At 44.6% G+C, this 27,380-nt stretch overlaps 1 protein-coding gene across 3 annotated transcripts in view; it reads left to right on the plus strand.

Moving 5' to 3' along the window:
- Positions 1-27,093, plus strand: part of mboat1 (membrane bound O-acyltransferase domain containing 1) — an 87,391-nt gene extending 60,298 nt beyond the window's left edge. For all 3 annotated transcript variants that reach the window (XM_033013668.1, XM_033013677.1, XM_033013687.1), the window contains 4 exons: positions 8,340-8,404; positions 10,765-10,897; positions 18,752-18,903; positions 26,375-27,093. In XM_033013668.1, coding sequence (XP_032869559.1) covers positions 8,340-8,404; positions 10,765-10,897; positions 18,752-18,903; positions 26,375-26,540 — 516 coding nt within the window. In that variant the 3' untranslated portion in view covers positions 26,541-27,093. The remainder of the gene's footprint in view (positions 1-8,339; positions 8,405-10,764; positions 10,898-18,751; positions 18,904-26,374) is intronic.
- Positions 27,094-27,380: the final 287 nt, after the last annotated feature.

The following is a 27,380-nucleotide window of genomic DNA, read 5'->3' on the forward strand; positions in this document are numbered from 1 at the left end:
GTTGTGGAAGACATTCTTGCACGTAGCACAATGTTTATGGAAAACTGAAAAGGAAAATGGCTACCTCGTATGTTCTGTAGATTTGACATGTTAATGAACAGAGGGTCTTGATCACATGCCGTGCATATTTGGATGGCACTTACATGATTTAATCCATTACACGTGATCTGAAGCCCTTTGCTTAGTTTAGGTCATAAGTTTTAGAAGCAGAATTAGGCCATTCGACCCATCAAGTCCACCCCGCCATTCAATCAATGCTGATCTATCTCTCCCTCCCAACCCCATTCTCCTGCCTTCTCCCCATAACCTCTGACACCTGAACTAATCAAGAATCTATCTCTGCCTTAAAAAATATCCATTAACCTGGCCTCCACAGCCTTCTGTGGCAAAGAATTCCACAGATTCACCACCCTCTGACTAAAGAAATTCCTCCTCATCTCCTTTCTGAAAGAACGTTCTTTAATTCTGAGGCTGTGGCCTCTGTTCTTAGACTCTCCACATCCTCTCCACATCCACTCTATCCAAGGCTTTCACTATTCTGTACGTTTCAATGAATAAGATTAGAATAAATAGTGTTGGAATAAAACAGTTACAAAGTAGCAATGTTACAAAATTTTGAGGTTTTAAAAATCAAGTCTGTAATTTATCCCATCAGATAAAGCATAAAAATAAGTTTAATTTGACACCTAATTCACTTTCATATCTCAAGTATTTAAAAAGTTATGGCCATTTTCATACTGGGAAATGAGCATCTTGTTCCCTATTGATTTTCTATGGACATAACAAAAAAGCTGTGATCGTGGACAGTCAAAAGCCCATAACTTTCTTAAAAATTAAGAGAACTGAATGAAATTTTCAGTTATTATAGATTGAAGCATTCTGAAACAAATATAAAATAATCTTACTTGGATGACCTGAAATTAAAGCATATAATTAGTTAGTTACCTAATTGTAGCTAATTTCAGACTTCAATTACTAGATCTAAACATCTATCCATTTCTTAATAAATGATTAACATTTTTAAATAGCCTAAATGTCCAAATAATATTCACAAATAATTCACAATAAAACATGATTTTTAAATCTCATTTACATTAATTTATAGGCCAAATGGAAGGAATTCAGTGTTTAATTGCTGTAAATAAAAGCCCATTTAAATCAGCTTTCCAGTGGGTCCCTGTGGAACGCGCTGGTTTAGAACGTTCACATTGCGGTAGATTTGTGCCCCAAATGCCCAGAAAAATACTGCGGGATATAATGGGCCCAAAATGAGCTACTCGCAATATTAAACTTTGTATAAAGGGATCTTTAGAAGCCCTTTTTAATGTAAAAATATGCAGCCTACATTCAATTATTTGCTTTATGAGACCCTGCGGTTGTTGGTGGTCGCGGGTTTAGAGATTGATTTTTAAACTACTATAACTATTATACGTGGCCTTTAAAACTAATAATAGCTTTTGCGACGGGGTCTTCCAGCGATTTTTCGTTAATAATTAACTAGGCTGAACATCTTCGATTTGAACAGCCTAGAGAAAATCGCGTTTTAAACCCGCCTCCCTCTAAACGGCGCCAAAATCGCGCACACCCGCAGCGACAGATTTTCAACGACGCTTCAGGTAGGCTTTGCAACATACCTATACAAAGCGCACACACAGGAGAAGGCAAGGAGTTCCTACCTCATTCTTCTAAACTCCAGCGAATACAGGCTCATTGCCATCAAACGCTCATATGTTAACCCACTCATTACTGGGATAGTTCATGTAAACCTCCTCTGGACCCTCTCCAGAGCCAGCACATTTTTCCCCAGATATGGTGCCCAAAATTTCTCATAATACTCCAAATGCAGCCTGACCAGCGCCTTATAGTCCAGTACTGGTCCAGGAACGCTGAGGCCCTGTACAAGAAGGGACAAAGCCAGGTGTACTTTTTGAGAAGGCTCCACTCCTTCAATGTCTACAGTATGATGCTGCAGATGTTCTACCAATCGGTCGTCGCCAGTGCCATCAACTTGGACGCCAACAGGATTAACAAACTCATCTGGAAGGCTGGCTCTGTCCTGGGGGCGGAGTTGGATTTATGGGATGTGGTCTTGGAGGGGAGGATGCTCCCCAAACTGTGGAACATCTTCGATAATGCAGCTCATCCCCTCCATGACACACTGGTCAACCTGAGAAGCACCTTCAGCAACAGACTGGTTCCACCAAGATGCAGTACAGAGCGCCACCGGATATATTTCTTTCCTGTGCCTATCAAACTGTACAACCCCTCCCCCTTCTGTCGTGGGATAGACTGAGACCGACTTCCCTCCCCCCCCCCCCAATCTTTGCACATTCCCAATGCTTTCCCCTCGTCACATTAATTTTGTGTTTCATGTATCTTGTGTTTAATGACTGTTGGCAGATTAATTTCCCTCCTGGGATAAATAAAGTTCTATTGTATCTTATCGAGCCTCAGCATTACATCCCTGTGCTTGTATCCTAGTCCTCTCGAAATAAATGCAATCACTGCATTTGCTTTCTTTACTACCAATTCGACTTGCAGATTCACTTTTTGGGAATCCTGAACTAGCATTCCCAAGTCCCTTTGTACCTCCGATTTCTGGATTCTCTCCCCATTTAGGAAATATTCTACGCCTTTATTCCTACTACCAAAATGCATGACTTCACACTTTGCTACACTGTATGCCTCTTCTCTGCCCACTCTACCAACCTGTCCAAGTCCTTCTGCAAAGTCCCTGCTTTCCCTAAACTACCTGCCTCTCCACCTATTTTTATATCATCCGCAAACTTGGCCACAAGGCCGTCAAGTCAAGTTTATTCGTCACATACACATACGAGATGTGCAGTGAAATGAAAAGTGCCAATGCTCGTGGACTTTGTGCAAAAAACAAACTACAAACAGAATGGAACAGAATCACATATTCTTTTACATATTAAATATTGTGGGCAGACGGAGAAAGGGGAAAAAAAACAGCAGAATGGTACAGTAAAGTTAGTCCCTGGTGAGATAGGAGAGTTCATCCCCTCATCCAAAGCATTAATATGCAACGTGAAGACTACAGGCACCAACACCGACCCCTGCGGAACACCATTAGTCACTGGCAGCCAACCAGAAAAAGCTCCCCTTACTGCCACTCTTTGCCTTCTGGCATCCAGCCAACATGCCATCCGTGCTCGTATCTGCCCTTTGATACCATGGGCTCTCATCTCTCCTAGAAGTCTCACGTGTGGCAACTTATCAAAGGCATTCTGAAAATCTAGGTAAACAAACTCTTAGTTTAGTTTAGAGATACAGTGCGGAAACAGGCCCTTCGGCCCACCGGTTCCGCGCCGACCAGCAATCCCCACACATTAACACTATCCTGCACCCACTAGGGACAATTTTTCCATTTACCAAGCCAATTAACCTACAAACATGTACGTCTTTGGAGTGTGGGAGAAAACCGAAGATCTCGGAGAAAACCCACGCAGGTCACGGGGAGAACGTACAAACTCCGTACAGACAGCACCCGTAGTCGGGATTGAACCAGGGTCTCCAGCGCTGCATTCGCTGTAAGGCAGCAACTCTACCACTGCACCACCATGCGCAATCTACTGAACTTCCTTTGTCCTAACAATTACTTCTTCAAAGAATTCCAGCAGATTTGTCTGGCAAGGCTACCCCTTCACAAAATCATGCTGACTTCGGCCTATTTTATCATGAACCTCTAAGTACATGGTAACCTGGTCGTTTATAATGGACTCTAAAATCTTACCAACCACTGAAGTCAGACTAACCAGATAGTTCCCACCATTCTGCTTTGCTCCCTTGTGCAGCGGGGTAATATTAGCAATTTTCCAATCGTCTGGAACCACTCCTGACTTTAATGTTTCTTGAAATATCCCTATTAATGCCTCCACGGTCTCTAAAACCACCTCTTTCAGAACCATAGGGTGCAGTCCATCCGGTCCAGGTGACATCCACCTTCAGCCCTTTCAACTTCCCAAGCACCTTCTCCTTAGTAACAGCTAACTTCCGCCCCCTGACTCTCTTGAATTTAGTTTAGTTTATTATTGTCACGTGTACCGAGGAACAATGAAAAGATTTTTTGGTGCGTGTTATCCAGTCAATGAAAATATTATACTTGATTCCAATCAAGCTGTTCCCAGTGTACAGATACAGGATAAAGGGAATAATGTTTAGAGCAAGGTAAAATCAGATACAATTTAGTTTGAGGGTCTCCAAAGAGGTAGATGGTAGGTCAGGACTACTCTTCTAGTTGGTGATAGGTTGGTTCAGTGCCTGATAACAGCTGGGGAGATACTGCCCTAAATCTGGAGGCATGTGTTTTCACACTTCTGCACATCTTGCTTGAGGGGAGAGGGAGTGACTGTGGTGAGACGTCCTTGATTCTGCTGCTGGCCTTGCAAAGGTTTCTGTGTTGGTCTAGGCTATACAGTTGGTCTCTGCAGTTTCTCATATTCCTAAACCATGCTGTGATGCATCATGATAAAAAGCTTACTACGGCGCATCTGTAGAAGTTGGTGAGAGTTGTTGTTGGGGACATGCTGAACTTCCTAAGCCTTCTAAGGAAGTAGAGGCGTTGGTGTGCTTTCAAATTGTCGTAAGGCTTGCTTCAGTATTACTTAAATCAACTTACTTGAGCAGGTATGAGTCTTTTTGGAGTCCGTCACTGGAAAACCTGCAAGAGGTGGGTCCTCTAAGCCAACGACTATGGTTGTAGGGCCTTCAAGCTTACGACTCTAAGCCTATGACCCTGAAGACCATGACAGGATCGGAATTAGGCCATTCAGTCCATCGAGTTTGATCCGCCATTCGATCATGCATTGATGTGCAGAACGATCTTAGCGTCCAGATTCATATCTTTCAGAAAGTAGATAGAACGGTAAAGAAATGTATGGTATGCTTGCTTCCATTGGTTGGGGCATTGAGTATAAGAGTCAGGAAGTCATGATGCAGCTCTACAAGACTTTGGTTAGGCTGCATTTGGAATACTGTGAGTAGTTTTGGTCACCCCATGTCAGGAAGGGTATGGAGGCTGGGGAGAGGGTACACAAGAGCTTCAGCAGAATGCTGCCTGGATCAGGGTGTATTAGGTGCAAGGAGAGGTTGAAAACCTTGGATTATTTTCTCTAAAACACTGGATCTTGAGGGATGACCTGATAAAAGTAAATGAAATTCTGAGAGGCAGAGGAAATGGGTAGACAGTCAAACCTTTTCCCAGGGAAGGTATGGCTTTAAGATCAGACAATTCAGAGTTTAGTTTATTGTCACGTGTACCGAGGTACAGTGAAAAGCTTTTGTTGCATACTAATCAGCTGGCAGAAAGACAAAACATGATTGCAATCAAGCCATTCACAGTGTACAGATAGGCAAAGTTTAAATGAGAATTGCATGGCCTGGGGTGGTGGTGGAGACAGACACGATAGAGATGTTTAAGGGGCTTTTGGCACACAGATATGAAGGGAGTGGAGGGATATGGATCGTGCAGGCAGATGTGATTAGTTTATCTTAGCATGCTGTTCAGCGCTGACATTGCGGGTTGATGGGCTTGTATTTTTCTATGTTCTACGGAAGGCTGCCCATTGACTTGACCACTGAATCCATACACCTGGGCATCGTGCAGATGACAGGTGTTACACTTTCACCCAGAATATGAGAACAGGTCACTGTGCTGAAACAAGACTGTTGCCCGATGAGTCAGGGGAAGCTCCACACTATTCAGCAGAGTGGGTGTCAAGAGTTGTGGTGATATGTTGTATACTTGACAACCTCGCCAATGTGAAACCTCAGCCCTTGCCACAAACTATGTAACAAACAACTGTGGACGGGGAGGTGCAAGGGAGGAGGCCATCTGCAACTGCTTTTTATCTGAGCCATCCCACTTCACAGTCACTAACCGTCTAATATCATGGCAACACTCTCTCAGCCATTGCAGAATTTTCTTGGCCACTATCAAAGTCGACATAAAATAGATATTCCAAACTAAACGTCCAAATCAAAGTGCGCTAAATTGATTAGAACCATTAATCATGTTCCCTTTTCATGTTCCTCCAATGCATTTCCTCTCTGTTCTGCACTCAGTTCAAGTGCTTCGAGCTTGATTCACAGTGGAGGGTTCCTGACATCTGGTGACCTGGACTGCAAATTTCCAATGGTCTGCCAGTAATGCATCACACCTCTTTGTGTACGGCAGAAAGCTGGGCGAGTTGATCGAGGGGTACAGGCAGAATGTCTATGGTTAGATCAATATGGCTTTCCCACTGAGAGGACTGTCAGTTTAAGATGGTTCCTCTGCAGTCTAAGAGATTTGTTGGGGATCAGGTTGTTAGTCTGCTGTGATAGCCATCCAAGATTGACATGGCTGTTGTTGCATTCACGTCTTCCGAGATGGAGTATGTCGGCAACTCCAGGGGAGAGCAGCTTCGGTTCACAAAGTTAATTCCTGGCATGGCGGGACTGTCATATATTGATAGAATGGAGCGACTGGGCTTGTATACACTGGAATTTAGAAGGTTGCGAGGGGATCTTATTGACACATAAAATTATTAAGGGATTGGGCATGCTAGAGGCAGGAAACATGTTCCCAATGTTGGGGGAGTCCAGAACCAGGGGCCACAGTTTAAGAATAAGGGGTAGGCCATTTAGAACAGAGATGAGGAAAAACATTTTCACCCAGAGAGTTGTGAATCTGTGCAATTCTCAGCCACAGAAGGCAGTGGAGCCCAATTCACTGGATGTTTTCAAGAGAGAGTTAGATGGAGCTCTTAAAGATAGCGGAGTCAAGGGATATGGGGAGAAGGCAGGAACGGGGTATTGATTGTAGATGATCAGCCATGATCGCAATGAATGGCGGTGCTGGCTCGAAGGGCTGAATGGCCTACTCCTGCACCTATTGTCCATTGGCTATTGAGAAGAAGGAAGTGGCGGTGCAGGGGGGAGCAGAAAAAGCGATGGCCGACCGAAAGAAGCAGCAGCTGGTGAGAGGGGAGGGAGCCCCACAATGACCAAGTGTGTCCTGTCAGTGATGTGGGCCTGAAGAAAGCGCTGTACTGTGGGTGAAGGAAGGCGCGCTTGCGAGATGGCGTTGGAAGCCGGGGCTGTTAGCGGCCAGGGAGACGGTGCGAGTCGCGGGTGGCGTCGGCAGGTCCATCTGCTATAACCAAAATCCATTATAAAGAGGTCGGTTAAAACGAGGGTTTACTCTAAGAATTTTATTGTTTCGTTCCCAGTGCATATGACAAGTAAATACTCTTGACTATAACTGTATTTATATGGTCCGAGCTAGCTTTAATTGTTTAAATCCCCCACATCAGATGTAACATGCTACCTATTGTGCTTAGTCTTTTACATTTGAAGACCATACAATTGTAATTAATGCTATGCCGTTCTGCTCTATTCCAAATGTTTTTGTTTTCTTTTTTATTACTTGAAATGGATATAATGATTCCATGTTCCGATGATCTATCTGGTAGTATTGCATAAAGGCAATGAATATTGTTACAGTTGATTTTCCAGTAATTGCATATGTTTTGGAGTTCTACATCAAATTGCTCTGTACATATGTTCTTAGTAAATGCTTACCTGATGAATAAGATCAGAAGTGACAGGAGAAGAATTAGGACATTCGACCCAACAAGTCTCCTCCGCCATTCAATCATGGCTGATCTATCTCTCCCTCCTAACCCCATTCTCCTGCCTTCTCCCTTAACCTCTGACACTTAAATATCATAGAAGAGGAATGGTAGAAATAATATTCTTGTTCCAAAATAATTTAAAAGATTGTTATAGTAAGTTAAGGGCAGCACGGTGGAGCAGCAGTAGAGTTGCTGTCTTACACCGCCAGAAATGCAGGTTTGATTCTGACTACCGGTGCTGTCTGTACAGAGTTTGCACGTTCTCCCTATGACCGAGTGGGTTTTCTCTGGGTGCTCCGGTTTCCTCCCACACTCCAAATATGTATTGGTTTGTAGGTTAATTGGCTTTGGTAAAATTGTAAATTGTCCCTAGTGTGCAGGGTAATGCATGTGTTGGGGTGATCGCTGGTCGGCGCGGACTTGGTGGGCCGAAGGGCCTGTTTTTACGGTGTATCTCTAAATTAAAGTTCAGGGACACATGACAATAAACTCACTTGAACTTGAACTAAAGTCTAAAGTTACTTTTATTGATTGATCAATAGAAATTCCACTTTAAAAAAATATTTTGACATTGATGGTGATAAAGATGATAGAAAATGTCCTTTATCAGACAGTGGTATGGGAACATTTTGCTTTTCCCTGGAGGAAATTCCTGTATTCTATTTACTTACAAATTTCTGCACTTTTATTTTCCTTTTCCAGACGGCTACAAGTTTTAAAATGTGTCTAGACAGTTGGAATATTCAAACTGGAGCTTGGCTAAAGAGGTAAGCAAGCCAATTAGATGCAGTCTTTAAAGAGGTTGTTCAAAATAATACAAGATCAATGATGATCACAATTCCGCATAAATTAAATTAGATACGTCTTGGGGGGGGAGAGGAGGGGGGGGGAAGAGGTGATGGGGAGAGGGGGGGTGATGGGGAGAGGGGGGGGAGAGAGAGGAGGGGAGAGAGAGGAGGGGAGAGAGAGAGAGGGTGCCTTTTTACTTCAACCCAAACAACCATTTGCAGGCAGTGCTTTTTTCTTCAAACTAACCATATTTTCATTTTCAAACCACATTATGGGTATTCACAGCTGTGGAGACATTTGTTCAGTGTCATTCAGAGCTCTGATTGAGGCACACCACTTCCTGGTTTTATAGTCCCTCCCCCTCCCTCCAGCAGGGGCAGCAGAGAGAATGGGGAATTTTCCTGGGGGCGGAGGGGGGCTCTGAGCGAGGTGGCCAAAAATGACGGCCGTAGGTGGCGGCGTTCTCTCGGAAATCGCAGCACAGAAGGCCAAAAGCGGTCAAGAACAGAGATTTAGTAATATACTAGACCAAGTGCAGACCCGTTGGGTCTGTTCCCCCAACGTGCGGTTGTGGGGGGGGAGGCGGCATGCAGCGTCACACACACTAACTATCCCACCCCCCCCGCACTCACGCTAATCACCCCCTTAATATTATATTAATATTATTAATTTGCTCCTTTTACCCCATAACCACCCTATCTACTGATGCATAGCCCCCAACTTGCAGTCACGTCTAGAGAGGGGGGGAGGGGGGGTAGAGAGTGAGGGCAGAGAGAGAAGGGGCAGAGACACAGAGAGAGGGGCAAGAGGGAGAGGGGGTGGCGAGGAGGAGAAGAGGGAGGGTGGGCGAGAGGGGAAAGGTGGGGGTGGAGGGGAGGAGAGAGAGAGGGGGAGAGAGGGGGGGAGAGGTGAGGGGAGGGGGGGAGAGAGGAGAGGGGGGGAGAGAGGAGAGGGGGGGGAGAGAGGAGAGGGGGGGAGAGAGGAGAGGGGGGGAGAGAGGAGAGGGGGGAGAGAGGAGAGGGGGGGAGAGAGGAGAGGGGGGGAGAGAGGAGAGGGGGGGAGAGAGGAGAGGGGGGAGAGAGGAGAGGGGGGGAGAGAGGAGAGGGGGGAGAGAGGAGAAGGGGGGGAGAGAGGAGAGGGGGGGGAGAGAGGAGAGGGGGGGGAGAGAGGAGAGGGGGGGGGGGAGAGAGGAGAGAGGAGATGGGGGGGATAGAGGAGAGGGGGGGAGAGAGGAGAGGGGGGGGAGAGGGGAGAGGGGGGATAGAGGAGAGGGGGGGAGAGAGGAGAGGGGGGGGAGAGAGGAGAGGGGGGGGGGAGAGAGGAGAGGGGGGGGAGAGAGGAGAGGGTGGGAGAGAGGAGAGGGGGGGGGAGAGAGGAGAGGGGGGGGAGAGGAGAGGGGGGGGAGAGGAGAGGGGGGGAGAGGAGAGGGAGGGGAGAGGAGAGGGGGGGAGAGGAGAGGGGGGGGGAGAGGAGAGGGGGGGGAGAGGAGAGGGGGGGGAGAGGAGAGGAGAGGGGGGGGAGAGGAGAGGGGGGGGAGAGGAGAGGGGGGGGAGAGGAGAGGGGGGGGAGAGGAGAGGGGGGGGAGAGGAGAGGGGGGGAGAGGAGAGGGGGGGGGAGAGGAAATGGGGGGAGAGGAGAGGGGGGGGAGAGGAGGGGGGGGGGAGAGGAGAGGGGGGGGGGAGGGGAGAGGGGGGGGGGGGAGAGGAGAGGGGGGGGGGGTAGATTGCCTTTTTATTTCAACCCAAACCCCCCAAACAACCATTTGCAGGCAGTGCTTTTTTACTTTAACCATATTTTCATTTTCAAACCACATTAAGGGTACTTACTCACAGTTGTGTGAACATGTGCTCAGTGTTATTCACAGCTCAGAGAAACGTGACCCTCTGCCTTCCTCCAGCTTGCAGACTAATTGAGGCACACCACTTCCTGGTTTTATAGTCCATCCCCCCTGCTGCCAGCGGGGGCAGCAGAGAGAATGGGGAATTTTGTAAAATCATTAATATCTCTGTCATTTTTCATCGACTGGAAAAATCCTCGGCACACATGCGGCGGAGGGGGGCTCTGAGCGAGGTGGCCAAAAATGACGGCCGTAGGTGGCGGCGTTCTCTCGGAAATCGCAGCACAGATCGCCAAAACCGGTCAAGAACAGACTTTTAGTAATATAGATAGAAGATAGATAGATGGATGCCATTTTGGATCACCATGTGCGTCTAAAACAACTGGTGATTGGCAGATAGCACATAGAGTCAACTTGGTGTTCATGGTGGCTAATAATGCAAAGCAAATCTGACTTTTGTATCATCTTTCTTCTAACATTGTCCTTTTCTATTTTCCTCAGTGTCTGTTACAATCGGGCTCCCTACTTCCCCACTGCTCTAACGTTCATACTTTCAGCATTGTGGCATGGAGTGTACCCTGGCTATTACTTCACTTTTTTTACTGCAATCCCTATCACACTGGCTGCAAGAGCGGTGAGTACCTATCCATTGCATGAAGATGCTTGTCTACTCGTTGATATCATTTCTTATCCTAAGTATTAAATAAACTGCAGGAAGATATTCGCTGATTTTTAACTTAAAAGTAACTCACTGATTTCTGTTAAGTTAGCCATTCTCCTATTGTATACAGAATTGATGATTCAATGACACATTATTGTCACAATTACCTAGGTACAGCCTTTTTAACTGCTGTGTTCCCCTGTTCCCCTTTTTAACTGCTGTTTTTTATATTCTGTATGTAAGTTCCATCTGTTCCTCTTCATCATTCAGTATCCCCCCACTTATTTTCTTTTCCTCCCAGCTGACCAAGCCAGACACGTATTCCTGCAGTCCAATCCTTTCCTCATGTCAACCACATAGCCAAAATTTGTATCATGAGCTAGCTCTCTTTATGCTTCTAACGTTAAAGTCTAAATTATCAATATTTATCTTGCCAAGAGGCAGACATTGATGAGAAACAGATGGGGGCTAAGGTGTGGGTCTGGGGTGATCTGTGTAGGAGGTACTGATTTAATTGATGGTTTATTTGAATATATGTTCATCATGCCAACAAGTGCATGTTAAATTCATCTTGTTGACAAATGTTCAAGATTCTCTGTTAACCAGGGCGTTTCCCCTTTAACAGCATTGTTAACTGCTCGCATAAACCTATGTTAAAGCCACAGTGCATTTTGAATTGTACACGTACACCATGGTTAAATTATCATGTATTCAGCTTGGTCCTCTTTGAGACACAGGAACTTCATATGTCGCCACCCCAAATTGCAATCTTCACCAAACCAGCAAAAAAATATTAAAGCAGGGCTCATTTTATATGGAAGAAGTACACGGAAAGAACATGAAGAGCGCACTTCTTTTCAGCAAGCAAAACTGTTACTCTGATAATGGAAATATAATAGCCCAGTTGATCTGTGACAGGAATTTATTATATGTAATGTAGTTCAATAGTGCTTTATTTGTCACATATGCAACTGTACAGGAACATTCATTTTGCATATATTACATATGCAGGCGCCGCCATTTTTGGCGCCATTATACAAATACTATTACTTTCTTTTTTTTTGTTGCAATTTTAACGCAACCCAATTAGTTTTGACAATTAATCTTGGTCCTAGGGATCACAGTGTAATGTATAATAGTGGTGATTTTAACAACATTTTAATATTGTTGTAAACGGCCATACATCTACTTCACAATAGATCTGCAAATTTACATTGTTTTAGAAAGCTCAAGGGAGAAATGGAAATTCCAAGCACGAGGAATATGGTGGTCGGTTAAAGTTAACAGCAGCATCTTGGCTTTACATAGCGCTCAGTCCCTTACAGAGAAAATATGGAACAGATTCACAGAGCAGTGTGAAGACAGATGTACAACTGTTTGGTCAATCATGCAGTTTTTAGGAAAATAGGTTATTGGAGGGCATTCCAAAAATTAACACGTCGGTAATTGAAGGCATGGTCACCAAAAGCGAGATTTTTTAAATCCACCATGTACATGAAACCAGATCTGACACGTACAAATGTCTTGGAAGGTTGTAAAAGTTATGGATTATGGGAGATATAGATAGTAAAGATTATAGAGATATGGATTGGAAAGTACAGGTCCACACCTCCTTTAATCCAGACAAAATTACAAGATCATACTTGAAATCTAACCCCCCACCCCGGCAGATTTTCCCGGCCGACTTCTGTGGCTGATCCGCGAGTCGAATTCATCCTGTGGCCGTAGTTCCAGAATCTGGCCTTTCCCATCCGCATTCCGAGGCTGACTTTGCATGCCGGTATTTCGGCTCTTCAACGGCCTAGGTGGAATGTTCCGGTACCGTTGGATCTCTCTCGGAGGCCGCAATCACTGTTGGCCTAGCGAAACAGATAATCCAGAAAAGGCTCTGGAACCGAGGATGCTGGATCTGTACTGCAAAACACACTGAACAAATATTGTTAAAACTAAACTTGTTTAATTGTAAATAAATTGGCCAAAGGAGTACGAGAGAAGCTTTTCTGATTTAAAAAAATCTTTTTAAAAATAGGCATTCTGCTTTGTTTTAAATAGATTCTGCTGTGTGTTTGTGGTTAGCTGTGTTTGCTGAAAACTTCTAACTTTTTCATGTCATCCTAAATTCTCATGTCATCCTAGTCAGTCATTTGTTTGAAAGAGAGGCAAAGCCTCAGCAATATTTTCAAGATGTGCCATCAATGGATTTATGATCTTAACAAAGCAATCATATGGTTACATATTATACAGTACTGAAAACTCTGGATTTTTATACCAATCAAGTAGGCTATTTGATCCATCTGGTTTTTGCTGGTTTCTGCTCCACATGAACATAGAAACATAGAAAATAGATGCAGGAGTCGGCCATTCGGCCCTTCGAGCCTGCACCGCCTTTCAATATGATCATGGCTGATCATCCAACTCAGTATCCTGTACCTGCCTTCTCTCCATACCCCCTGATCCCTTTAGCCACAAGGACCACATCTAACTCCCTCTTAAATATAGCCAATGAACTGGCCTCAACTACCTTCTGTGGCAGAGAGTTCCAGAGATTCTCTGTGTGAAAAATGTTTTTCTCATCTCGGTCCTAAAGGATTTCCCCTTTGTCCTTAAACTGTGACCCCTTGTCCTGGACTTCCCCAACATCTGGAACAATCTTCCTGCATCTAGCCTGTCCAACCCCTTAAGAATTTTGTAAGTTTCTATAAGATCCCCCCTCAATCTTCTAAATTCTAGCGAGTACAAGCCGAGTCTATCCAGTCTTTCTTCATATGAAAGTCCTGACATCCCAGGAATCAGTCTGGTGAACCTTCTCTGTACTCCCTCTATGGCAAGAATGTCTTTCCTCAGATTTGGAGACCAAAACTGTACACAATACTCCAGGTGTGGTCTCACCAATACCCTGTACAACTGCAGTAGAACCTCCCTGCCCCTATACTTTCACTCCTCATTGTTTGACATCCTTTCACTCCTCATTGTTTGACCATGTCAGCTTATACAGTACTCTTTTCTCACTTATGTTAATCACATGCCACCAGCACCTTTGCCAGTTGTCCTGAAGACTTGTAGCGATTTCTACTCTGTATCCTATAAGTACCTTGTGAATGTTGAATATTAATTCCCCACTGGATTGCTAATAACTGTCATGTGTTTATGATCCTTAGTTCTGCTGTCCCCTGTAGATACAAATGTTTTCTCCCTGTCTGTCATATTCCAACTGGCTATTACTAAGGAGAAGGTGCTTGGGAATCTGAAAGGTCTGAAGGTGGATAAGTCACCTGGGCCAGATGGGACTGCACCCTTGAGTTCTGAAAGAGGTGGCTTTAGAGATTGCGGAGGCATTAATAGTGATATTTTCAAGATCACTCGAGTCAGGAGTGGTTCAAGACGATTGGAAAATTGCCAATATTACCACTCTGAACAAGAAGGCAGCAAAGCAGAAGAGTGCAAACAGTAGGCCGGCTAGTTTGACTTCACTGAATGGTAAGATTCCATTATAAAGGGTGAGGTTACGGAGTTCATGATAAAATAGGCCGATGTCAGCATGGTTTAGTGAAGGGGAGATCTTACCTGACGAATCTGCTGGAATTCTACGAAGTAAATAGCAGGACAGACAAAGGAGAGTCAGTGGATGTTATTTACCTAGATTTTCAGAAAGTCTTTGATAAGGTGCCATACGTGAAGATGCTAAGGAAGATGAGAGCCCATGGTATCAAAGGGCTGATACTAGCCTGGATAGCAGGTTGACTGGATGGCAGAAGCCAAAGAGTGGCAATAAACGGGACTTTTTATGGTTGGCTGCCAGCGACTCGAGGAGTTCTGCGGTGGTCGGTGCAGGGGCTGCTCCTTTTCACGTTGTATATTAGTAATTTGGATGAGGGGATTGAAGGCTTTGTGGCCAAGTTTGCAGATGATACGAAAATAGGTGGAGGGGCAGGTAGTGTAGAGAAAGCAGGGACTCTGCTGAAGGACTTGGACAGGATGGAAGAGTGGGCAGAGAAGTGGCAGATGGAATACAGTGTAGCAAAGAGTGGAGTCATTCATTTTGGTAGTAGGAATAAAGCCGTAGACTATTTTCTAAATGGGAAGAGAATTCAGAAATTGGAGGTGTAAAGGGACTTGGGAGTGCTGGTGTAGGATCCCCAAAAAGTTAATTTGCAAGTCATATCATAAATGATAGTCAAATCGGTAGTATGGAAGACAAACGCAATGATAGCATTTATTTCAAGAGTACTAGAATACAAAAACAGGGATGTAATGCTGAGTCTCTGTAAGATGCAGGTCAGGCCACATTTGGAGTATTGTAAGCAATTTTCAGCACTATATCTGAGGAAGGATGTGGCGGCTCTGGAGAAGGTGCAGAGGAGGTTTATAAAGATTATCCCAGGAATGAGTGAGTAACATATGATGAGCGCTTGACAACACTGGGCCTGTACTCGCTGGAGTTTAGAAGGATGAAGGGGTACCTCATTGCAACTTTCCAAATAGTGAAAGGTTTGGATAGAGTAGATGTGGAGAGGATGCTTCTACCAGTAGGAGACTCTAGGACCAGAGGCCATAGCATCAAAATTAAAGGATGTTCCTTTACAAAGGAGATGAGGAGGAATTGCTTTAGTCAAAGGGTGGCGAATCTGTGAAATTCTGCCACGGTGGCTGTGGAGGCCAAGTCAATGGATATTTTTAAGGCCGAGATATATAGATTCTTGATTAGTACGGGTGTCAGAGGTTATGGGGAGGAGGCAGGAGTTTGGGGTTAGGAGGGAGAGATTGATCAGCCATGATTGAATGGCGGAGTAGACGTGATGGGCCGAATGGCCCAATTTTGCACCTGATCCTATTCACATCCACTCTATCCAGGCCTTACACTATTCGGTAGGTTTCAATGAGGTCCCCGCTCAGCCTTCTAAACTCCAGTGAGTACAGGCTGTCAACGTTCATCATATGTTAACCCAACCATTCCTGGGATCATTGTCGTAAATCTCCTCAGGACCCTCTCCAATAGCAGCACATCCCTCCTCAGTTATAGGGCCCAAAACGGCTCACAATACTCCACACGTGATCTGACCAATGCTTTATAAAGCCTCAGCATTAATTACATCCTTGTTTCTGAGCAGGATGCTTCAGAAGCAACAGGTGTGTGGTAAATCCACAGTGCAATCCCTTTGCCTGTTTTCAGAGATGATACAAATTTGCCTGTTGTGTTTCTGAAGCTGAAAACTATAACCTTTTAGACCCCCCGTCACTACAACCAGCTGGCACAGAGGCAAAGTAAATTTACAGGAACTCCTTTGCATTGGAGAGGTCATGGTGTGTAGGTTGTATGGTGATAAGGAACTGAACTGCAAAGATTCTGGTAGAAACACATTAAGGATACATTAATGTGCTGATAAAAGTGGAGGCCAAGTCACTGGATGGATTTAAGAGAGAGTTAGATAGAGCTCTAGGGGCTAGTGGAGTCAAAGGATATGGGGAGAAGGCAGGCACGGGTTATTGATAGGGATGATCAGCCTTGATCACAATGAATGGCTCGAAAGGCCGAATGGCCTCCTCCTGCACCTATTTTCTATGTTTCTATGTATGGATAGCCCAAGGGTCACCAAAGAGGTAGATTGTAGTTCAGAACTGCTCTCTAGTCGTGGTAGGATGATTCTGTTGCCTGATCACAGCTGGGAGGAAACTGTCCCTGACTATAGATGTATGTGTTTTCATACTTCTAAACGTTTTGTCTGATGGGAGAGGGGAGAAGAGGGAGTGGCCAGGTTGCGACTCATCCTTGATTATGCTGCTGGCCTTGCCGAGGCAGCATGAGGTCAATAGAAGGGAGGTTGGTTTGTGTGATGGTATTATGTTATCATGGCAGCTGCTGTTCAAAAAGTCAGGAACTGGTTTGATACTTGCACAAGCTTGTGAAGCTGTGAGAATGAGAAAGGGAGAGGAAATCCAGAATGGAGAAAAAAAATACAATGGCCTCCAGGAGAAAGCAGTGGTTGATATAACTTGGCTTCTACTATTAGTTAACTAGTAAGGTTCATAGCTACACATTAACCATGTTCCCTGACCCCGATGAGTGCAATACGGTAAAGCCTCGCGATAATTCAATTCAATTCAATGAACTTTATTTATCCGTTAGGAACTTTGGAATAAATGAACCTCTATATAATGGATTTTGGTTATAGCAGATTGAAACTCACGTTGCACCATCCCATCCCTGCACCAGTTCTTCCAGTTATCCACTGATCTGACTGTGCCTCCCAGCCTGTGAATTCCCACTTGTTTAACCACAACCCAAATGCCACGTTTCTTCCCTCCCAGCCTTGGGTTGAACTTTAACCACCTCAGTTGGTTATAGTGGACAATCAACCGTTCCTTGTTAGGTAACAATACAATTTTCAATATTGTTGAGTGTTTCTGGGCCTTTACTGATGTCAAATTCACTATAACTTGTTACGTTCTTCTGCTAGTTACCTTGAATGGCTCCTGATTCCACCTGTTCTCCACCCATCCCCCACCCCTTCATCAGGTGCATCGGACCAGCCTTCAGGGATTAATCGGGGAGGAATAAAATATTGTTATCCCAAGCTCCAAATCTAAGTACAGTCTCCCAAGCCTCCAAAAATCTTTCCATCTCCATTCATTTTCAGTGGAATTTTCGAGTCATACTACATGGAAAAAGGCCCTTCAGCCTAACTCATTACTGCCAATCAAAATGCCCGTTTAAGCTAGTCCCATTTTTATGCATTTGACCCATAACCCACCAAACCTTTCATCCATGTACCAGTCCAAATGTGTGATAAGTAAGGTAGTTTGACATGTTGGATGCCAACTATTCCCTTTAAGACCCTGAGTTATTTGTGCTGGCTACATGTCTAAGTGCCATTGATCTGTGAGATTGTACTGCTCACAATAGTCACATGCACGGTTGAAAAGATGTTGTCTAGCTGGAAAGGGTGCAGAGAAGATTTACGAGGATGTTGCCAGGACCTGAGAGCCTGAGCTGTCGGGAGAGTTTGAGCAGGCTAGGGTGAGGGATGATCTTGTAGAGGTGTACAAAATCATGGGAGGAAGAGATTGGGTAAACACACAGAGTCTTTTGCTCAGAGTAGGGGGATATAGGTTTAAGGTGAGGGGGGAAAGAGTTAATAGGAACCTGAGGGGTAACTTTTTTACACAAAGGCTGGTGGGTGTATGGAACAAGCTGCCAGAGGAGGTAGTTGAGGCAGGTACTATCGCAACCTTTAAGAAGCATTTAGATAGGTACATGGATAGGATAGGTTTCGAGGGATATCGGCCAAATGGGACTAGTGTAGATGGGGCATGGACGAGGGCCGAAGTGCCTGTTTGTGTGCTCTATGACACCGCCCCTGTTTCCCATTGCTTGGTAAAAGTGTGCAAGCCCTGTTGTGCTAGAATTGTGATTGAAAATTAGATCTAAATGCTCCATCCATCATAGTTTGCGAACGTCATGAAAAGAGCTAATGAATTTCTAGGCCACTATTATGTGTGTTTTAAAGAAGCCTATGAGCATTGGGACCGCATACATTTCCAAAATGTTTTGAAATAATAAAAGACATGAACTGGTGGAGTAACTCGGCGAGTCAGGCAGCATCTCTGAAGAACATGGATAGGTGACGTTCCAGGTCCCAAAAAGAGCTCTGACCCCAATGTCACCTATCCATGAACCCCAACGATGCTGCTTGACCCGCTAAGTTACTCGAGCACTTTGTCTTTTCTTGCAAACCATTATCTGCAGTTCCTTGTTTCTCGTAAGGTTTGAAATAGTTTCGTTATTAATGAATTTTGTTCTGAACCTCTTGCTTTTTTCCTGCCTTGTAGATGAGGACCAACTTCAGACATTACTTCCTTTCTTCTAAAACAAAGAAAGTTGTCTATGATATTCTCACTTGGACTTCGACTCAGCTGGCTCTATGCTATATTGTAACACCTTTCCTTCTACTGGCTACGGAGCCTACTATCAAATTCTACAGGTAAGTCAACCTAACGGGTCAGGCAGCATCTCTGGAGAAAAGGAACAGGTGACGGTTGGGGTCGAGACCCTTCTTCAGACTGTGTCAGACTGTGTCTGAAGAGTCCATTCTCAGTCTGAAGAAGGGTCTCTTCCCGAAACGTCACCTATTCCTTTTCTCCGTAGATACTGCCTGACCCGCTGAGTTACTCCAGCAATTTGTGTCTATCTTTGGTGTAGACTGCAGTTCCTTCCTGCACAAGTAAAAGTCAACCTGCTGTTTGATTTTTGGATTTCACCTTTAAACTCCAAAAAGCATTGGATTTATAGGAAAATCATAACTGCAAATATTTGTAATCGTCCTCTTACTTTTCACAGTAACGCGGATAATTTATCATTTGACTGACCAAGGATGGGACATCTTTTTTTAGATTGTGTATGGGGAAACTTAACTGCATATACCCAGAAAATCTGAGATTCTGACCTGGTAGAATTGTGATGCATGATATATATGATTGAAACCAAGTGTATATGTACAAGGAAAGTGAAAAATGTTTCTACTTTACCTGGATGGATAAATATTGTCAAGTTCATTAATGACTTTGAGGAAAAGATCAACACCAGGTTCAGTTAAATTCGTGACAGTTTGCACTTTTGTCATGTGAAGTATAAATTAGATTAGATTAGATTAAACTTTATTAATCCCCTTATTCAGGGGAAATTCTGATGTCCTTGCAGCACACTAATAAAAATACAACATAGCATTCAAAAAGAAGTTCAACACAAAAACATCCCCCCACAGTGATTCCCACTGTGGGGGAAGGCACAAAGTCCAGTCCCCATCCTCTTGTCCACCCAAAGTCGGGCCTATTGAGGCCTCCACAGTCGCCGCCACGGCGCCCAATGTTCTCGCCGGGTGATGGTGCTCCGGCGTCGGGAGAACCCCCAGCGGCTTGGGGTGCCAGGAATGGCCGCCTTCGCACCGGAGACCGCAGCTTCCAAGCTAACAGACCGCGCCGGACGGAGCTCCGCACACTGGCGATCTCAGCGAGAGATCCCAGGCTCCGGGATGTAAAGTTCAGCGTCGCAACTGGCCGCTCCACAGAACCGCGGCTCCACAATGCTCTTATCGGCGGTCCCAGCATACTGGAGTCCCAGCGCGGCGACCCAGGAAAGGCATCGCCCGCTCCGCAATAGCGCTCCAGCGCTGTGCCGCCGCCAAAGCCGATGTTCTGCGCCGCCGCCAAAGCCGATGTTCTGGCCAGGTCCCCTCAGGGAAACGTCGCTCCAGGACCCGCTGGTAGGCCGCAAGGACAGGTCGAAGTCGCTGCTCGGAGGAAGGCAACCCCTCCGACCAGGTAGGGACTCGAAAAGCAGTTTCCCCCTTCCCCCCCACCACCCCCCACACATAAAAAGATTAGGCCCCCTGACTGCACACTCAACGTACTAAAAATAATAAAAAAGAAGGGGAAAAAAACGGACAACTGCAGGACAGGCAGCCGTTCAGGACAGCGCCTCCTCCAGTATATAAATGTGTGCATTGATACACTTAAGGAGGCCATAGTCCCAGCACTCCCATATTTTCCACAATGAGATAGTTCAATTGTGATTCTTTTTTTTAATTGCGCCCGAGTTAAAGCTTTTTGATAACCAAAGTTGTTAATGGAAATGGGTCAACGAGTATTTGGAGCAACGTGGATTTGGAGCTGGGTCAGTAAAGTCTTGACGAGCTCAAAAACGTTTCCTTCTTCCTAAATTTCCATTGCTCTCCAGTGGCTGGCCACTAGAGGGAGTGCCATGCAGATATTGACCTTGGCCACAGATAGACATAAAATGCTGGAGTAACTCTGGAGAGAAGGAATGGGTGATGTTTCAGTTCGAGAACCTTCTTCAGACTCCTTCAGAGTTCTTCAGACTCTGAAGATGGGTCTCGACCCGAAAATTTCCCCCATTCTTTCTCTCCAGAGATGCTGCTTATCCCGCTGAGTTACTCCAGCATTTTGTGTCTATCTTCGATTTAAACCAGCACCTGCAGTTCCTCCCTACACACTTGACCTTGGCCATAATGCTTCACACTGTTGAATAAACACAAGTGTCTGCAATTTGTACTGTTGAAATTCCAAGTGTTATTGTCCACATGCTAACTCATTCACATCATTATTTTCAAGCTCTTCCATGGCCTCCACTTCTTCCAGACTTGCCTGGATCTAGTGGATCCCAGTTTTCACTGGCTCACAATTGATGACAAAATCTTCAGTTTGCGAAAGCTCCAAAATTCACTGCATATCCCTTAAACATCTCATCCTCTCCAACTCTGCCTTTTTTTCAGACACTTCATAAAACCTTCCTCTTTTGTCTCCTAAAGATTTCAGAGCCCAATTTGTTTGATCATATTCTTGTGTATTTAATTGTACTATTGGTGTTAGGATAGCCAGGTGGCGCCGTACATGGCACCCTCTCCAACAGCCTCTCTGGTCTTTTTCTTCCTTTGATGTTTTGGTCTGGATTACGTATGTTTTTAGTGTACTTTTAGTTTTTATATTATGTGGGGATGGGGGAAGCTTGGGGGAAAACCTTTTTTATCTCTTTCCTCGACGGAGATGCGACTTTTTCATCGTATCTCTCTCTGCACTGTGGCTTTAACATCGTGGAGCTGCCGGTCCCTTTGTTAGGGATCGACTGCGGGACCTCCAACCGCAGGAGCTTCGACCGCCTCGATCGCGGGAGCTTCGATCGCGCAGACTGCGGGGGCCTCGATCGCCCTGACTGCGGAAGTTGCGATTGCCCCGACCGCGGGAGAAAGGGAGGAAAGAAGGTGTAAGTTATTTGCCTTCCATCACTGTGGGGAATGTGAGGTCGCCGAAAAAACAAGATGGATGTGCTGCCTGCACTGATGACGAGTCGGAGGGAGTGGCGTGAATGCAGTGGTCTCTGTGTTTTGTGGGGACATTGCTCCATGAGGACATCCAGGAGTCTAGTGCGAGTGTGGACGGCTTTCTGACTGTTCAGGCAGACAGGGACTGCAGAGAGAGTGACAGCGGTCGGTACAACTCTGGTCACATCACGGTGAAGGAGCGTGTGTGTGGCCCGGCTCATTGAACTGATGGCTGTGGGTCTTCGCTTATGCTGTGCGCCCTGGGGATTCTCACACGCCATTGTGGCTGTTTAAGTTGATATTTAATTTTTATGTGGTTATGTATCTTGTTGCTTTTTTATATGACTGTTGGGAAATCAAATTCCTTGTATGTTTACATACTTGGCTAATTAAATGATTACATTATTTCAAAATTACCTGCACAAGTTGGACTCTGTAAGATTCTTGTGATAAAAGAAAATGTAAACTTGCTCAAGAATTACAGTAATGTTTTGTTCAGTTTTGTTCAGTTTCCATCTGATGGTTGAAATTGTTCGCTTGAATCTGAGGGGAAATCGAGGCTTGCCTATAACTAAATTGTCAATGTGTAAAACTGTAAAAGTACAGGAAGATGTTGTTGTAGAGGAGACTAGTTTAACTGTCATCATCTTCAGCACAGACAGTGTGGACCAACGGGTCTCTTCCTGCGCTGTAGTGTTCTATGGTGTATGTTCTAACACCCTTAATCCAGGCAGCATTCTGGTAAACTTTGCCACCTTTCCTACACCTTCTCCAAAGATTCCACATCCTTCCTGCAGTTGGTTGAACCGAACTGCATGCAATACTCCAAATGCGGCCTAACCAAAGTTTTATATAAAGCTCCGACATGACTTCTCGACTGTGCCCTCAATGATGAAGACAAGCATATCACATTCCTTCTTTACCACCTATCTACTTGTGTTGTCACTTTCAGGAAGCAATGGACTAGGGCCCCAAAGTCTTCTGTATATCAATGTCGTTAAGGATCATAACTGTATATTTTCCCTTTATGCTCATTCTCCCCATATGCAATAACCCAGACTTGCTTGGAATAAACTCCATCTGCCATATGACTGAAGGAGAAGAATAAAAAATATCCTTGATGGGTAGAAGGCAGGAGACTGGGGTTGAGACGAAAAAATAGATCAGCCAAGATTGCATGGCAGTGCAGACTCAATGGGCCGAATGGCCTAATTTTGCTCCTATGTCTTGCGGTCTAAACCGAAAAACCAGCATAACTGGGATGTGTGGGAAACTGAAAGATCAGGGGGAAACCCACAAATGAACGGTTAAGAGGGAGACAATGCAAACTCCATACAGACAGCATGGAGTCACTGGAGCTATGTGACACCAGTTTTACTGGCCATCCAGTGTGCCCTGCCATGAGTTATGGTTTCTGATGGCATTGAAACATGCTCTGTCTCAAACTCAAACATGGAGATGTCCTGGGTAGCCACCTAAGTTCATAAGAGGTCCCAGAGAGCAATCTAGTCTCCCTAAAAATGGTCATGGACACATCTTTATTAGGCATTGGAGTGGCATTTAGGCCATTTGGCCTATCGAGTATTATCTGCCATTCGATCATGGCTGATCTATTTTTCCTTCTCAACCCCATTCTCCCCGTAATCTTTAACGTCCCTACTAATCGAAAACCTATCAATCTCCGCTTTAAAAATACCCGATGACTTGGCAGAAGGCAGATTACTATCTAAATGGCGTCAAGTTGGGAAAAGGGGAAGTACAACGGGATCTGGGGGTCCTTGTACATCAGTCTATGAAAGTAAGCATGCAGGTACAGCAGGCAGTGAAAAAAGAGAATGGCATGTTGGACTTTATAACAAGAGGAATTGAATATAGGAGCAAAGAGGTCCTTTTGCAGTTGTACAGAGCCCTAGTGAGACCACACCTGGAGTATTGTGTGCAGTTTTGGTCCCCTAATTTGAGGAAGGACATTCTTGCTATTGAGGGAGTGCAGCGTAGGTTTACAAGGTTAATTCCCGGGATGGCGGGACTGTCATATGCTGAGAGAATGAAGCAGCTGGGCTTGAACACTCTGGAGTTTAGAAGGATGAGAGGCTATCTCATTGAAACATATAAGATTGTTAAGGGTTTGGACATGCTAGAGGCAGGAAACATGTTCCCGATGTTGGGGGAGTCCAGAACCAGGGGCCACAGTTTAAGAATAAGGAGTAAGCCATTTAGAATGGAGACGAGGAAACACTTTTTCTCACAGAGAGTTGTGAGTCTGTGGAATTCTCTGCCTCAGAGTGCGGAGGAGGGAGGTTCTCTGGATGCTTTCAAGAGAGAGCTAGATAGGGCTCTTAAATATAGCGGAGTCGGGGGATATGGGGAGAAGGCAGGAACGGGGTCCTGATTGGGGATGATCAGCCATGATCACATTGAATGGCGGTGCTGGCTCGAAGAGTCGAATGGCCTACTCCTGCACCTATTGTCTATTGCCTCCACAGCCGTCTATGGCAATGAATTCCACATATTCACTTCCCTAACATATGGGCTGTCAAATCATTTGCCAGGTATTATTAGTGTACCTAAATGCTAAAAAACAAGATGTATTTTATTTTGAGGGAGATTTTTCCACATGAACTCCCCTCCATGAATGCTTATGTTGAGATTGATTGAATACAAGCTCATTATATCTGCACTCCTGGATTCTAAGTAGCTCTTCAATAGTGGGCCACACTTGGCCTATATGCACTGGCTGTTTGTGAAATGTTATTTTTACTCCTTGTCTACTGGATGGTGTTGTTGTCCTGCTAGATGGCTCTGTTTGTTTAGGCTATTGCGGGGAATTTTAATTTTGACGCGGCTTGATACAATTGTGAGATCTTGAAAAAAGTAGTGATCCAAGTTGATTAAATGTTTAAGAAGGTACTGTAGTTGCTGGAAAATGGAAGATAGACAAAAGTGCTGGAGAAACTCAGCGGGTGCGGCAGCATCTATGGAGCGAAGGAAACAGATCCAAGTTGATTTCTGACTTAATGTAGAATCCAGCAGGGCAAGTAAAATCATTTTCAGCATTGAATATTTAGAACTGGCTGACCTTCAAGTTTCTGGCTAAAAAAAAATGGCGTTTGAAATGAAAACTGAGCCCAGAACTTGATTTCAGCCTAGCCAATTCCAATTTAGATTATTTTTGGCCAGATGTGAGCATCTCCTTGTAACAGCTGCCAGATTCAACTCACTCACATTGCAGTACTGGTTAAAAAGCAAACTCAAATATAGACACATTGCATTGGATTATTTCCACAATTCTGTTATGTTGTGCTTTGCACCGGTTTCTATTCTGTATCCTTCATTTGAAATCTGCTGAAATATATTGCATGCAAATATGGTATATCTAATAAGTTTCTAAGGACATAAATTCGGGAGTAGAATTAGGCCATTTGGCCCATCAAGTCTACTCCGCCATTCATTCATGGCTGATCTGTCTTTCCCGCTCAACCCCATTCTCCTGTCTTCTCCCCATAACCCCTTACACTCTTACTAATCAAGAATTTGTCTATCTCTGCCTTAAAAATATCCATTGATTTGGCCTCCACAGCAATGAATTCCACAGATTCTCCACCCTCTGATTAAAGAAATTCCTCCTCATTCCTTTCTAAAGGTACATCCTTTTATTCTGAGTATATGACCCTCTGGCCCTAGACTCTCTCCCACTGGTAGAATCTGTCCTTCCATATTGAAGTCAATTTGGTAACAATCCCTCCCCCCCCCCCCCTTGCAACCAAACTTTGACATCTCATCCAGATACTTGCATGCATGCCCAGACATTGAACCATATACGATTAAACCATAAGAGTAAATTGTCCTTGTTTGACTCTTGGTTGTGAATTTTCCGATAGGAGTGCATTGGATTTAACGGATTATGATTTGGGTAGAGAAATTGTGCCAGATCAATTTTTTTTTTACTCTCTAACTTGGGGGCCAGCCAGTTATAGTATCGCTTGTTGCTTGCGGCATAGATAAACTTGCTCAAGCCAAGGCAATTTGAACGATGCCTTCCTTTACTTTACAATTACTTTACAATATCCTGGTCACAAGTGTGATGGTGAACTATAAAAGTATTTCCATAATCATATTGAATGGTTCAATGATGCTTTATTTGTCACACATGCAACTACACAGGGAAATTCTCTTAGCATATATTACCATGTTTTGGTGCCATTTCCAAAGTCCAGTTGGCCCGCGTGCTCGATGTGTTGGAGCAGTTCCCGCGAACCAATGTCCCTCTCCTCGTCCAGCCATCTTTGGTGCCCGGGTGGTGCCTCTTGCAACCGACCTTGAAGCCGCTGGACGTATTGCCCTGGTTCACCCTCCTACCGGCCCTTGCTCCTTGCGTCCGACGTCTCCAGCTACCTCCCGGTTCCGGCGACCAACGAGCTTTTGGACAAGTCCCATTACGGATGAAGTAATGTCACTTTAGCTGTTCATAGATAATTCAGAGTAGGAAGAATCATTTGGTTGAACATTAAAACAGCAAAGTCGTTATGGTGAGTGCCATCTGGATAGTGCAATTGTACTTAACTTGGTGCTGTACATACATTGAATAATTTTTTTTGTCTCTCTTTTGACTTTGTAGGTCAATGTATTTCCATTTTCACATTCTGTGCGCACTTGTGCTACCAGTTCTGACCATCAGGAAACTGAAGATTGTTGAAAAGATGGCAAAAATCGACCTGACTTCTTTGAGTGCCAACTCCTCCCACTCAGCCTCCTATCACCTGCAGTCCAAGAAGGAGCAGTAGAAATGAAGTATGCTGGACATGTGAAATGCCAGTGAGAAACTGTTGAGTGAGGAAAGCAAACCAAAAAAAAATCCAGCGGTTTGCATCTGAATGATCTTAACCACAAAAATGCCCTGGTGATGATTGAAGGAATTGAGTTGATTAATGAAGAATGTGTATGTGCATATGTGTGGTTTTAGAGTAATCTCTGCTTTGTGCAGCCACTTATTACCAACCCTGCCCTAGCCACACCATTGAACCAGGATCATTGGGGTGACTATGGAATCCAGGGATTGCTGATATTTGCCAAAACTTGTTGTGTTTTTGTTTGCTCAAAATGATATGTTTGTCCCATTAATTTTTGGACACTATTTTTACACAATGGATGAAGTATATTTATATAAAGACCTGTGCAAGTGATATAATTGTTCCTGGACCATACTGTTGCTCTGAAACCTATCCTTTTATTCAATACTGATCTTCCTTTTTATACGATTGACCCAGCCATGAAGCCATTTATACTATTGGCCTTCTTACACTAGCAAACAATAAAACCTTTGGTCATAAGTTCAAATGTATTGATTTAATAATGTAATACCTTCTGAGCCTCAAGGCTGTATGTGGTATGTTTTGCCAAGTCATGGTTTGGAAGGAATAGGGAACTTTTTTTTTTGGTGGGTCTCTCCTCTTCTGGAGTGAAGCTCCTTGATGGATTCATCACTGCTTTCATCCCTCAATCTAGCTGGATGAAAGTGAATGTCGAAGAAAGTGCAGGGGGATGGTTGTAACTCGTTACACTTACAGCCTTAGATTGTATGATCAATGAGTTTCTGAGGTATACCGACAAAGTGATTGAGACCA

The sequence above is a fragment of the Amblyraja radiata genome, chromosome 2, assembly GCF_010909765.2.
Source record: "Amblyraja radiata isolate CabotCenter1 chromosome 2, sAmbRad1.1.pri, whole genome shotgun sequence".
Classification (NCBI taxonomy): Eukaryota; Metazoa; Chordata; class Chondrichthyes; order Rajiformes; family Rajidae; genus Amblyraja; species Amblyraja radiata.